This window comes from Delphinapterus leucas, chromosome 6, assembly GCF_059928025.1.
Source record: "Delphinapterus leucas isolate spDelLeu-1000000601 "Yukka" chromosome 6, BTC_Dleu_Yukka2, whole genome shotgun sequence".
In the NCBI taxonomy this organism is placed as follows: Eukaryota; Metazoa; Chordata; class Mammalia; order Artiodactyla; family Monodontidae; genus Delphinapterus; species Delphinapterus leucas.
The window spans coordinates 119124459-119137385 of NC_143134.1; the positions used below are offsets into that span (position 1 = coordinate 119124459).

Here is a 12927-nt window from a genome sequence, read left to right on the forward strand (position 1 = left end):
CTGCTGTGTGACTTTGAGCACAGCACTTAACGTCTCTGGGACTTTGTTTCCTCTGCTGCGCAGTTGGGTTATGAGGGCTACTGCCTGGAGAGATGGTGACAAGGGTAGGAGGAAGACCTCTGCATGAGGCCAGGTACCAGGGAGCCCTGGGGGAGGGTTAGTGGTGGCCATACCTCTAGCACCTGCGAACACACACACCCCAGCTCTAGCAAAGCCCCCTCAAGGGTAAGAGCTTTCTCTGGAAAAGGTTCTCAGGAAGGTAGAGGCTGGGCCCAGTGCCCCGTGGTGCCCAGTTGTCAAAGGCCCTCAGTTTTCTGATCTGTGGTTCTTGAGGCCCATTTGACGCCCCCGTCCCCAGCTTCCCCTCTCGGTTTCCTCACCCTGACTGTCAGATGCTTTGGGAGGAGCCTCGGGGGATGATTTATCTGCTGTGAACCGCTGAGCGGCAACCATCTGGCCAGGGTAGCAGCGCCAGATTCTCTCATTCTTTCCCCATCAGCAACAGAGATGAGCCCCAGTGCATTGCTGGCTCCCAGGCCCCCCTGTCCTGCTAACATCTGGAAGCCATTACCTTCACAAATAAACATTAAGCTTGCTCGATGAAGGCTGTCTGCTCAGAAGTTTCCCTCGATTCCTCTCTGAGTCCCCGGGCCATCGCCAGGCCCAGAAGGCTTTGCCGCCAGACCTGGGCCTGCAGCCGCCTGGCCTTGCTGTGGGCAAGAGGGTCAGCACCCCCGGCTCTGGAGTGGCGACGCGCTTACAGGGCAGCCCTCGTGGGCGGGCCGCCTCCTGATGGGGTCGCTGGCCTCCTGTCCCATCTCAGCCCTCTCCGTGCAGTAGCCTGAGCTCTTGGGCATCTTCTCTCCATCAAAAAATCCTAGAAAGAGCTTGTAATGACAGTTGCAACCCAGTAGCGGGTGTGACCCATCTGGGTAATTGTCAACGGGTGCTGCCACCACCTCCTGGCAGCTTTGCTCATTTCTGATTTCCTCCTGACCCCTGAGAAGGCCTGGCCCGGGGGGAGGAGGACAGTGGTCACAGAGCTGTTGCTTTGCTGTCGGGGAGCTGCCTCACTTACTTCACCAGCTTCTGTCTGCCTTTCTAGCTGGGAGCCTTAGCTGCTGCTTCTGATCTACCTCCACACGGATGAAGAGCCTCGTCTTCATTTCTTAACCAAAATAGGTGGGATCTTTTCAAGAGAAACATCCCTTAGAAAGTTAGGCAGAAACAGAAGAATGAAGTAGCTCCAAATATAAAAACAGAGGAGTTTTCAGAACACAGAATTCTCGTCCAGTGATAACTGAAATCTAGCTGTAAAATCTAGGCGCATATGTTCCAGCTCAGTCTGACCAAAACATATTTATTTTCCAAATCTCGAGCAATTCTTCCAATTCCCTTCTGTTCCCTTTCCCTTCCACGGAAGATCACATGGTAGGCAGAGCTGGAGGACTGTCATTTCGAGCGAGGATGGCCAATATGTAGCATGCCAGACATCACGTTCTAATTCCAGATCCATGGCAGGCGTTGGTGATCAATCACAGACCTTTTTCTAGTTGCGGCTGAACGTGGCTTCACATTTCTCCAAACAGTATTCCAGGAAGTCACTTCCTGTTGATTAGAACTGGTAAGCGACAGGATACCCCTATGGTTGCTCAGGTATATTCTACAGTCATGCTTGTAAAGGCATACTTGTTCCTTTCAATTGATTTTTGCTTAAAAATTTTCTGTGAGAAGTGTCAAAGATATAGAAAAGTAAAAACAGGGACTTCCCTGGTGGCGCAGTGGTTAAGAATCTGCCTGCTGATGCAGGGGACACGGGTTCGGGCCCTGGTCCGGGAAGATCCCACAAGCCGCAGAGCAACTAAGCCCGTGCGCCACAACTACTGAGCCCAAGTGCCACAACTACCGAAGCCCACTTGCCTAGAGCCCGTGCTCTGCAACAAGAGAAGCCACCGCAATGGGAAGCCCTTACACTGCAACGAAGAGTAGCCCCTGCTCGCCACAACTAGAGACAAAGCCCGTGCGCAGCAACGAAGACCCAATGCAGCCAAAAATAAATAAATTAAAAAAAAAAGATAGACTCCAGCGTAACCCACAATATCACCTGGTAAAATGACTAGTACTTCGCTAGTATCAGCTGATGCCAAGCCCGTATTCAGCTTTCCCTGCTTGTCCTCAAAATGTCAAATCAGGATTTAATCAAGGGCTGTGCATTTCATTGGGTTCTTATGTCTGTTAGGTTTCCTTAAATCTGAAGTAGTCCACCATTTTTTCATGCCACTAACCTGTTGGAGAGGCATTGATTATACGGTGTCCCATGTTGTGGGTTCATCTGATTGTTTCCTTATTCAGGAAAATAAGTGGGATGGTATTTTGGAGAGAGAGTTACCTGTTACCTGATTTTCAACGGGAACCTGTCTGAAAGAGGAAGATTTTAGAATGAATAAAAGCAGTTGTAGAAACAAAGGATATAAGATTTCTCAGTGTTGTGACAAGGGTCAGGAGGGGGCTGTCTTTGCTGTCTGCTTAGAGACATGGTCCTGCTTAGAGAGCATGGTGTCCAGGTGAGGGTGTGGTCTGAGGCCCCTCGGGCAGGGGATGGTGAACCACATTGCTCTGGGAGAGATTCCGGATCTCCAGAGTTCATCAGTGTGTAGGAGGCATCAGGAGGGCTTCCTGGAGGAAGTGATGGGTGTCACAGAAGTTGGCCATGTGAAGAAGGAGAGAAGTCTTCCCAGCAGAGGGCACCCTTTGCTCCTTCTGTCCCAGCTGAGTCCTCTGGATGCCTTCATTCAGGTGTCACAGTTCTGAGCCCACAGGCCAAGAGGGTAGTGACGTGTGAATCGGGCCTAGTATAGGGCAGTGGGGGAATGGGGTGGCCTCAGGTGACCTGGAAAGCCTGTACGCTGCCTAAAAGCCACTGGGGGACCGGATTTTGCACACAACTGGCAGCGTGTTAGGGACCCACCTCCTGTGGGCCAGGCACAAGCAAGACATCATGGGCACCTGCTAGTGTCAGCTTCTCACACCTGCCTTCCAGGTGCTGAAGTGGGTGGAGTCAGCAATCCAGACCTCCAAGGTGCACCTGCTGTCCACGGACCACGAGGAAGACGGCGAGCACACGTGGAAGATCCCCTTTGACCCCAGCCTGAAGGAGGTCACCATCTCCCTGAGTGGCCCGGGGCCCGAGATCGAAGTCCAAGACCCGCTGGGTACGTGCGCCCCAGGGCTGGCCTCCACCTTGGCCCTGAGACTGAGCTGGGAGTCCAGAATGGGACAGAGAGAGAGGCCCTGGGGTGATAGGGGGTTTGGATATAAGGCTCCAAGAGCAAGGAGGGTAGGGGGAATGCCAAGTGAAGGGCAGAGAGGGTACCCGTGGTAGGTGAGAAAGCAGGAAGGCCGTTAGCAGCCCAGCTAAGGGGAATTAAAATGATGACAGTCCCTGGGCTTCAAGGATCACATGGCATCTTCCCCTTGTTCCCTCAGTGGAACTCTTCGGTGGCCTGGAGAGTCAGTGGGGGCAAGAATTAGTGGCACATCGTAGAGGTGGGAAGCTGGGGCTCTGGGAGGTGGAGTGACTTGTCGGGTCGCCCAGGGTCAGTGTGATTTGGACCCGGTCTCCTGGCCCCATGGTGCTCTGCGGATGTCCTGAGTATTTAGGTCCAGAGGCCAGGGGTACAGCCGGCACCTGGGGAGGGATGAGGATGGAGATCAGGGTAAGATAGAGGCCCGGGTACCACCGAAGGCCTCTTGTCAGTTCCTCTAGGAAGCCCGAGGCTGGTGTTTGGAGCGCTGTGGGTTCCAGGGGACAGGGTGGGCCGCTGCCACCCCCAGGAAGTGGCTGGGGACTAAGCGGTCCTTGGGGTTTCCACAGGGAGGATCCTGCAGAGGGACGAGGGCCTCGACGTGCTCCTCAACATCCCTGACTCGGCCAAGGTTGTGGCCTTTAAGCCTGAGCATCCTGGGCTGTGGTCCATCAAGGTAGGGGGCCTTGGGTTCCTGGGGTTGGGGAGACCAGCTTCACCGACCTGAGATACCACCTCCCTCTCGCCTGGCCCCAGGGAGCCTGGGGCCCTGCAAAGCTGACAGCTGGAGCGTGGATAGTGATGTGGGCATATCAATAGAAGTAAAGGGTCAAGAACAGAGGAGGAGTATTCCGCCTTGCATCAGTGAGAGGAAGTGGAGCAGTTTGGGGTTAGTTAGGGAGCTTCTAAGAAGGGCTTACAGAAACCACTTGAGTGTCCAGGTGGGTGACTGAGCTGTCCTGTGAAGAGTGCACAGAAGCAGCAAGGGTGACCTTGGGCTCAGAGGGACAGGACTGGCAGGGGGAGCAGGGTCTGCTCTAATCGGCAAGGTGCTGGGGGCAGGCTGGGCTCCTGACAGAGCGTCCTGGGATGGGGCAGGCTGCTGCTTCAGGAGGACGCGACTCTTTCTGATCAGGCAAACATGTGTGGAGCCCCTCCTGGGTGCCAGGCACAGTGCTGTGTACTGCAGGCACCGCTCTCCTTCAAACTCTGAGCATCTCTGAGCCAAGAGCTCTCATGCCAAGGCAGGGGTTAGACGTGCAGGGGGACAGACCAGACCCGCGGGAGTTGGGGGCGGTGGTCGTGGGAAAGGCAGGGCAGCTTCGAGAGTGCTACTCAGGACAGTGCCCTAGCTGGGTTTCTTCCACTTCATTTGGGGAGCATCGTGCTGGGCCCCCAGGGAGCAGGTAAGTTGCCCACCTGTATGCAACGGCGGGAGAATTCCAGCTGCCGACTCCAGGCCGGGTCAGGTCGCCCGCCTCCTGCCTGGAGCTGGGGTGCTGGGTTCGGATGCCCCGGTGACGTGGGCCTGGGCCTGTGCTAGGTCTATAGCAGCGGCCGCCATTCGGTCAGGATCACGGGCATCAGCAACGTCGACTTCCGAGCTGGCTTCTCCACTCAGCCCTCCCTGGACCTCAGCCACACCATCGAGTGGCCCCTGCAAGGTACCGTGCTCCTGGCCCCAGGGCGATTCAGGGCTGCCTTCTGCGGAGGTGGGGCTCGCCTTTGGGAAGTGGGGGGAGCTCTGGGGGGAGCCGTGACTGTGTGACTATGGAACGGGTCTGCAGAGGCTGGGTCTAGCCTCTCTGTTACATCACAGTGAACTGCGCCCAGGGCCAGCACTCCCTCTGTCGGCTCCAGCCCAGGTGACCGTGGGACCATTTACCTTTAGAACTTCCTCCCTGCCCCCCAAGACCTCCAGGACCTCACGCAGTCCCGCTTACTACTCCTTCTCCTTGCTCTTTGTCGAGACTTGTCTGTCCAGAGCCCCACTTCTTCCAGTGAACATCAGGCTGGTCCAATACATTCCGAGGTGCTTGAGTGGACACCTTCCCCGAAAGGGGGACCAGTGTCTCACTCCAAGGGAACAGTGTCCTGATGGACATTTAGATGTCCCTGGAGGCTGATAGCCTGGGGGGACGTTGGAGGTGTAGGATCAGTTTTCCAATGAGAAGCCGCGCACTGGGTTCTGAGGTTGCCTACATACCCCATCATGGCTCCACCTGGAGGAAGCTGGGCCCCCGAGCAGGCAGAGACTTCTGGCTCAGGGTGCCAGAGCTTCTTGCCAGAAAATGCCACCTGGTAGCCAGACCAGGGTCCCCATTTATAGTTTGGAAAATATGGTGTCTTGCCACGGGTCCATCCGGAGGATTTTGCTAGGACCAGCTGAGCAGAGATGGGGGGACTAGACCAGGTCAGGCTAACTTTGGACCACAGAATAGTGACCCCAAATGGTGTGTGCTGGATCCTTAGGGCTTTCTTTCTAGTCTGTATCTCCTCTAATGTCTGTCATTCTTGTCAGCCCTTGTAGGTTTCCCTGCCAGGACCAGCAGTAATATCTTCAAAATGAAAAAGGGGTCTGCTTGCTCATGTCGTGTTTGTTTTTGCCAGTGGGAGGGAGGGCGCGAGGCAGAGAAACTTAGCTCCTATTCTAAAGCCAAGAGAGAAAAGAAATCCTACATGAAGTGCTACGGTGGGGATTGAAAACTGGCCAGTCTCCAGTGGAAGAGGGTGAAGGGTGTGACCCTCTTTGGTTTCTGCTTTTGATAAAGATGTGGGTCCCAGACATCCAAAAGAGACAGAGAAACAGCAGGGCAATTGCAAATGATAAATAGTGATTGGTCTCAGTGCCAGGGGCACCAGGGAGTGGGCGAGGCTGTGGCTAACTGGACAGTGGGGGTCTGGGCTGCAGGAACAGCTGCTGCATGCCGTTGGCTGCTTGTTGCAAGATGGGAATGGCGCCCAGCGCTGACACACTTGATTTTTCAAAGGAATCTGGACTTCTAGATTTGTATATGCCCCTTCCAGATTGTTTGACACTTTTTCAAAAATTTGAAGGCACTTCCTGGACCACATCCTCTGGTCCCTGGTTTATGATCAGTGAGAGGAAAAACACAATGAAGAGCCATCTGCAAAGGGAGCGACCTGACTGTTCCCACATCAGCTTAGGAGGCTGTAAAACCCAAGTCCAGTTCTGTCTGTCCAGGGATAGCGTGGAAAGTACATTTCAACAAGATAGAAAAGGAAACCAGAGGAAAGATGAGCATGGGGAAAGGATGGGCAGGAGTCACCCTTCCCAAACCGGGGCGTGTGTCTCACCTCGGCCGGTCCCAGAGCCTGCCTGACGACAGCCAGCACCAGAGTTAGTGGCGGGGCAGGGGTGGGGGTACCCCTTCCCAGTTCTGCTCAGTGAGCGCCCCAGTCTGCACAGTAGAGGGGATGTAGCCATGGGAAGCCGTGGGTTGGAGGGACACTGGTGTTTCAGGACCACGGACAGTAGCAAGCCCCCGCTTCTCTCCTTATCCCACCCAGCATTAGTTAGCCCAGGGAAGAGAAGGTGAGGGAGTGGGTGAAGGTCGGCCAAGCAGGCTGCTCTCTGACTGTGGTCCTAGAGCCCCTGCTTGGGGAGGATCGTGGAGCCCAGCACAGATGGCAGCATCTCCTTCCTCGCCCTTCCCTCTGCAGGGGTGCCCGTCTCCCTGGTGATCAACTCCACGGGCCTGCAGGCACCCGGCCGCCTGGACTCGATGGAGTTCTCACACAGCTCAGGGCGGTCCCTCCTGACTTTGCCCATGCGGCTCCTCTCCAACGGATCCACCCATCAGCTGTGGGGCGGGCCGTCCTTCCGCACCCCCAAGGAGCGCTTCTACCTCAAGGTGAAGGGCAAGGACCATGAGGGAAACCCCCTCCTCCGCGTCTCTGGAGTTTCCTACCGTGGGGTGGCCCCAGGTGAGTGATTGGCTCTTACCACTCCCAGCTCCCTGGTTCCCTTGGAGGCTTATTTCTTTCCGGAAGGCTCTTCTGATTAGATTAGATTAGATTAGATTAGATTAGGAAATATTTTTTCATTAAACTTCTCTGGGCAGCAGGCTCTGCAAGGCATTATGCCAAATACTGAGATGCTTCAGATGTAGCTTTCAGCTGAAGGATTTGCTGCAAAGTCATCCACCCATCCACGCATCCATCCATGCATCCATCCATCTATCTGTCCATCCATCCACCTGTGCATTCAACATTCATTTTGTGTCGGTCATGGTACTAGGCACTGTAGACACAGCAGTGGGCAGGACAGTGGGTATGGGTATGCCCTTCCCTAGTCATAATTGCTATCATAGTCAAAATCATGGTAATACTAATCTAGTCACCATTTTGAACACTTTCCGTGGGACAGTCCTGGGCCAAGCACTTGCCATGCATTAGCTCATTGAATGCTTACACAGGTTCTGAGATGTGTCCCCATTTTATAGCTGGGGAAGCCAAGGTCACCCATTTTATAGGGTTGCTCGAAGGGTTCCGTAAGCTAATGCACATAACAAGACAGCTCTTGGGTATTCAAGAGGCTGCACACAGGACGTGGGAACCGTGGACCGGGACCCTCCACACAGCTGCTGTTACTGTGACGTCATTGTAGGTCACGTTGTGTTGGTTCCCATGTGTGTGGCTTTTGCTGGTTTCCCGTGTGTCCCTGAGGTCTCACCATCCGGGCTGGAAGCTCCCAGAGGGCAGGGCAAAGTCTTTGGCTTTCCAGATCTGCCTCTGGTCCTGGGGTGGGGTGGGGTCTGAGTTCACTGGTCATCGGCCTCCTTACTGGGCTTCGTTCCCTCTTCCAGCCCACTCCCCCCTCCCCTGGCAGTGACCAGGGAGGAGTTCTGAGGTGGATGACACTGGCACTCCATCATCAGCTTTGCTGGGGGTCACCCCACTTCATTTAAGGATGCAGGGAGGGTGCCAATGTGCCGGTGGCGACGTGGAGGACTTGGCGGACCCGAGTGGGGCAGGGTGGGGTCGGGGGCTTGGGACCCCTTCTTTCAGTCTCCTGGCCTCCACTCCCCTGCTGTGGCCCCTGGGCTTCTCCTCCCTTGGCCTTTTTTTACAGCTTTGAGGAGGAATTTTCAGGAAGCAATTTCAGCAGCCTCCGTTTCTCTCTCCTGTTCTTTCAGCTGGCTCCCAGAGTTTTGAGTTTAGAGCTGGATTTTGGTCTCCATGTCAGCTGTAGATTAAAGTGTGGAGGCAGGGTTGGGGGTGGGATGTGCCTCCCCTACTTTCCGGGCCTGGGAGGCTGGGAGTTTGACTGAGAGAAGGAGGCTCTGGGTTTGGAGACATGGGGGTGGGGAGGGCGGGGCCTCAGTTCCCTGGGCTCTTCGAGCTCAAGGAAGAGGGAGCCGGAGTTGGCCCGGCAGAGGCTTCCAGTGCGTGGGGGTGAGTGGTGGCTGCTGTGCACGCAGCTGAGGACGTGGCTGGATGGTCCAACGCCCCTCTCCCCTGGGATGTGGCAGGGAGCCTGTAGCATGATGTCACCAGCCGCCCTCCCACCTCCAGCTCTATGCTCAGAGGAGGTCTGGCACATTGCCTCAGCCTCGGAGCATTTCTGGTGGGGATGGGGGAGAGGGCAGTGCGAGGGTTCAGCACACGTCCGTGATCGCCCAGTGAGGCACGGACAGTCCAAGACTGACCCTGGGGGACAGTTCTCAGACTTTTCCACTGAAGTAATTCCGAGAGTCAAGGAAAGAATATGTATCACCCCAAGGCCAGGGTCAGGCGAGGGGGGCAGTGGCATCTGATGGGGTCCCAAGAGGCTCATCCCAAGCTGTGAGATTTTGTGGAAGTCTCTTATTTTATCTCAAAAATGCGTGTGAATTTTGGATTTACAGCCATGCTCCAAGTATGCTTACTTTTCAATAAAAAAGGTTTCCCTCCCACAACTTTGGGTAAAACTGACCCTCCAGGCAGACGAGCAGCCTCACAGCCCTACCCACACCCCTGGGGAGTCCTGTCTGGCTAGCATTTCGTCAGATCTCAGGGCTGGTTTGACTTCTGTGCCCCACAGAATTGCTAAAATGGTGGCACAGGCTGGTCCGTCCTGGCCAGGCTTCTCACAAACCATAAAAACCCCATGAGTTTTCATTGACGGAGCCGGTCCTGCCACATGCATGTGCCAGGTGCTTTCCACGCCCCATCTCTCACCAGCTCCTCACAACAACACGATGAGGTCAGTAACCCAATTAACCCCATTTTACAGAGGTGGAAACTGAGGCTTCAGGAGGCGACGCGACCTGCCCTTGGTGACCACTGGATGGTGGTGCCAGAGATTGTATCCCGGCCTTCTCTTCCCTGGCTCATCCCTGTGGGTCTCTGTGTCACTGGAGGAATCCTGAGTGCTGGTCCTTGCCCACAGGTGCCCCCCTGGTCAGCATGCCCCCCAGGATCCACGGCTACCTGCACCAGCCCCTGGTGGTCTCCTGCTCTGTGCACAGCGCCCTCCCCTTCTGGCTACAGCTGCGGCGGGATGGAGCCAGGCTGGGCGAGGAGAGGCACTTTCAGTGAGTGGCTCAGGGCCGCCCGTTGTTCCCAGCCCCAGGGCTCCTGGGGGCCTGATGCCCTGGAGGGATCTAAGGGGAGTGGGTGGCAGGAGTGGGACCTTGGTCTCAGTCATATTGTCCTCCTGGGCACCTCCCAGCTTGGCCAGGGATGGGGGAGGGTGGTTCCCTGAGGCTCCCACTGCTGCTGGAAGAGCCATGGGCCTTCCTCAGCTTCTGAAAACTCAACCCATGCAGGCCCAGCTCTGTGCTGGTCAGGGCAGGAAGGACCCTCTTGAGAACCTCCCCGCTATGGTTGGAAGTCCAGGGCTCAGAGAGGGGAAGGCACTTAGAGTCACATAGCATATCATGGGATTTGCATGTCCTTGGCTGTCTGCCTCTTCTTACCAAGACTCCAGGAGGATTTGCGACCTCCCTTCTGGGCAAGATTCAGGGGACCAAGCCCCCCAGTGTCTGGACGAGGCTGGTGGACCGTCTCCAGCTGTTCGTTGTCCACAGGGGGTCAGGGAACAGCAGCTGGGAGATCCCGTGGGCCTCCAAGGCTGAGGAAGGCACATATGAATGCACGGCGGTCAGCGGGGCTGGGACCGGACGAGCAAAGGCCCAGATTGTCGTCACAGGTCTGTCTCTTTGGGCCTGTCTGCGTATCCCCTCCCCACCCCCTTCCTGATTTTTCCCTCTAGGATTTCCTCCCAGGGTTTCTCCATCTGTGGGCAAGCATGCCAGCCAACTGCTGGGGCCTGTCCGTCATCCAGAGTCTGATGCCCACATGGCACCTGCTTGCTGGCTCCCCGCCCCCCCTCCCCGTTTGGGCTGTTTCACCCATGAATGGCCTGTGAGTCTCAGCTGCAGCTCGGACTGTGTCCCCCGCCACCAGCCTCAATCCCACCCCTGACCTCTTGGCCAGGCCCTCACAGGGGCCGCCGTCCATCCCGTCGTTCCCAACCCTTAATGCTTCCAGGTCCCGCCGCCGTGGCACCATTGAGCTCAGGGAGGCTGGCAATGCCACAGACCCTCCTAAAATGAATGGGCTTTATTTTTAAAATAATGAACCTAAGCTGTCTTGAAGAGGAGAAAAGGGGCCCAACGAACAGGGAGAGATCAGCCGCTCTAAGTTGTCCTAAACTCACACAAAATCACGCATGCTCCCTGTGGGAAGACTGGAAACTATAAACCAGCAGAAAAGATCGGAATGACCTGTGATCCCTCTGTTCTAGAGATGACCTTGATAGCATTTTGATTTACTTTCTTTCAGACCTTTATCTATGTGTGCATTTTAACAAAAATGGGATAATATTACACGTTCTTAAAACAACCTGATTTGTTGTCATCTAACACTGTAGCGGGTCAGCAAATATTTTACTATAAATGGTAAGTACAGAAAAGTAGAACAGTATAAGGAAATTTGCACGTGCATTTATTAGACTTAATGATTGCTAATCTTTTGCCATACTTGCCTTTTCATTTTATGGCCAAACTATTTTATTTTAAATTTTAATTTTATTGGAGTGTAGTAGATTGACAACGTTGAGTTAGTTTCAGGTGTACAGCAAAGTGATTCAGTTATACATCTAACTGAATATATTCTTTATATACATATAACTGAATATATGTATTTTCAGTTATACATATATTCATTCTTTTTTTAGATTCTTTTCTCTTGTAGGTTATCACAGATGTGGCTAAACTATTTTAAGCTAAACCGTAGGCATCCTGACATTTCAGTATGTATCTCTTTTAAAAACATAGATTTTCCCATATAATAGATTCTGTGATTACACCTAATAAAATGAATAATAAGTAATGCCTTAATACTACTTAATTTTGTCTGGAGTCAAATTTCCCCATTAGTATACTTGCACATCATGGTCATTGACATGTGGATCCAGCATTTTTCCTGCAGGTCCTGCAGACTGTCCCTGGATAGACGGTCTCTGACCTGTCACTTCTTACGACCTTTTCTTGTTGAGAGGGAGGGTTTCTTAGCTCTTTCCTCCTTTGGGGCAATGGCCTTCCTTAGTTCCACATTTGGCTGCTACTTGTACAGAGAATCGCTCTATACTTGTTACTCTTTCCCTCTTGAGGGTGATTTCCGAGGCTTTATCCCCCAGGGCAGAATTATTGGTTCAAAGGGTGTGAAGAGTGGTGTAGCTCTTGCTAAATATTGCAGTTGGGTGTTGTGTGGAAGGTAGGCGCCCACGTGCGTGTGCGTGTGTGTGTGCGCGCGCGAGCACGCACGCACGCGCACGCACGCACGCACGCACGCACGCACGCAGCCCCCTCGACTGGTGTGTGATGGCCGTGTGGTGGCGCCGTCCGGGCATGGTGAGCAGATGCTGGTGAACTGCTCTGCTGGCTGATGTGTCCTGAGGAATGCAGTGGGCTCCGGGGTCTGGACACCACCAGGGCCTGCAGGAGGGCCCCCTCCCTGTGTCAACCCCTCAGTGCCTCCTGTACTCCTGTTCCTGCAGACCCCCCGCCGCAGGTGGTCCCTGTCCCCAACGTGACCGTGTCCTCTGGAGAGACCGCCATCCTGTCCTGCCGGGTCCTGGGCGAGACCCCCTACAACCTGACGTGGGTCCGGGACTGGCGAGTCCTGTCGGCCTCGACGGGCAGAGTCACCCAGTTGGCCAACCTGTCCCTGGAGGTCAGGGACATCACCCCCAGTGACGGCGGGCGGTACCAGTGCATGGCCAGCAACTCCAACGGGGTCACGAGGGCGTCCGTCTGGCTCCTGGTGCGAGGTGAGGCTGCTGTCCTCCCAATTCAACACGATACCTAGCATTTCCCTCCAAAGCCCATCAATCCATCCCTCTGCCCAGATGTCACCTCTGGCAGGCAATGTCAGCCCTTTCAGTGTTTTCTCAACCTTCAGAGGAAGAGGATTCTGTAGCCTTCCAGCCTAAGTGTAGCGGTTCTCACTGTTGGGAATTTCATCCTCATATCTGACCTAAATTTCTACTGCTGTCGGCCAAGCCAGTTTCATTGAGTCCTGTCCTCTTCCCCTGCCATTGAACACCTCCATTACCTACCCCTCTCAATATGCAGGACGGAGATGGAACAGTGGAAACTTCCGAAAGCCCAGA

At 54.6% G+C, this 12927-nt stretch overlaps 1 protein-coding gene across 1 annotated transcript in view; it reads left to right on the top strand.

Annotated features, from left to right (window-relative positions):
- HMCN2 (hemicentin 2) overlaps nucleotides 1-12927 on the top strand; it is a 156346-nt gene that overhangs the window by 25767 nt on the left and 117652 nt on the right. Inside the window, exons 5-11 of the mRNA XM_089913870.1 lie at nucleotides 3041-3212; nucleotides 3875-3981; nucleotides 4849-4969; nucleotides 6990-7253; nucleotides 9700-9844; nucleotides 10340-10461; nucleotides 12313-12585. Coding sequence (XP_089769996.1) covers nucleotides 3041-3212; nucleotides 3875-3981; nucleotides 4849-4969; nucleotides 6990-7253; nucleotides 9700-9844; nucleotides 10340-10461; nucleotides 12313-12585 — 1204 coding nt within the window. The remainder of the gene's footprint in view (nucleotides 1-3040; nucleotides 3213-3874; nucleotides 3982-4848; nucleotides 4970-6989; nucleotides 7254-9699; nucleotides 9845-10339; nucleotides 10462-12312; nucleotides 12586-12927) is intronic.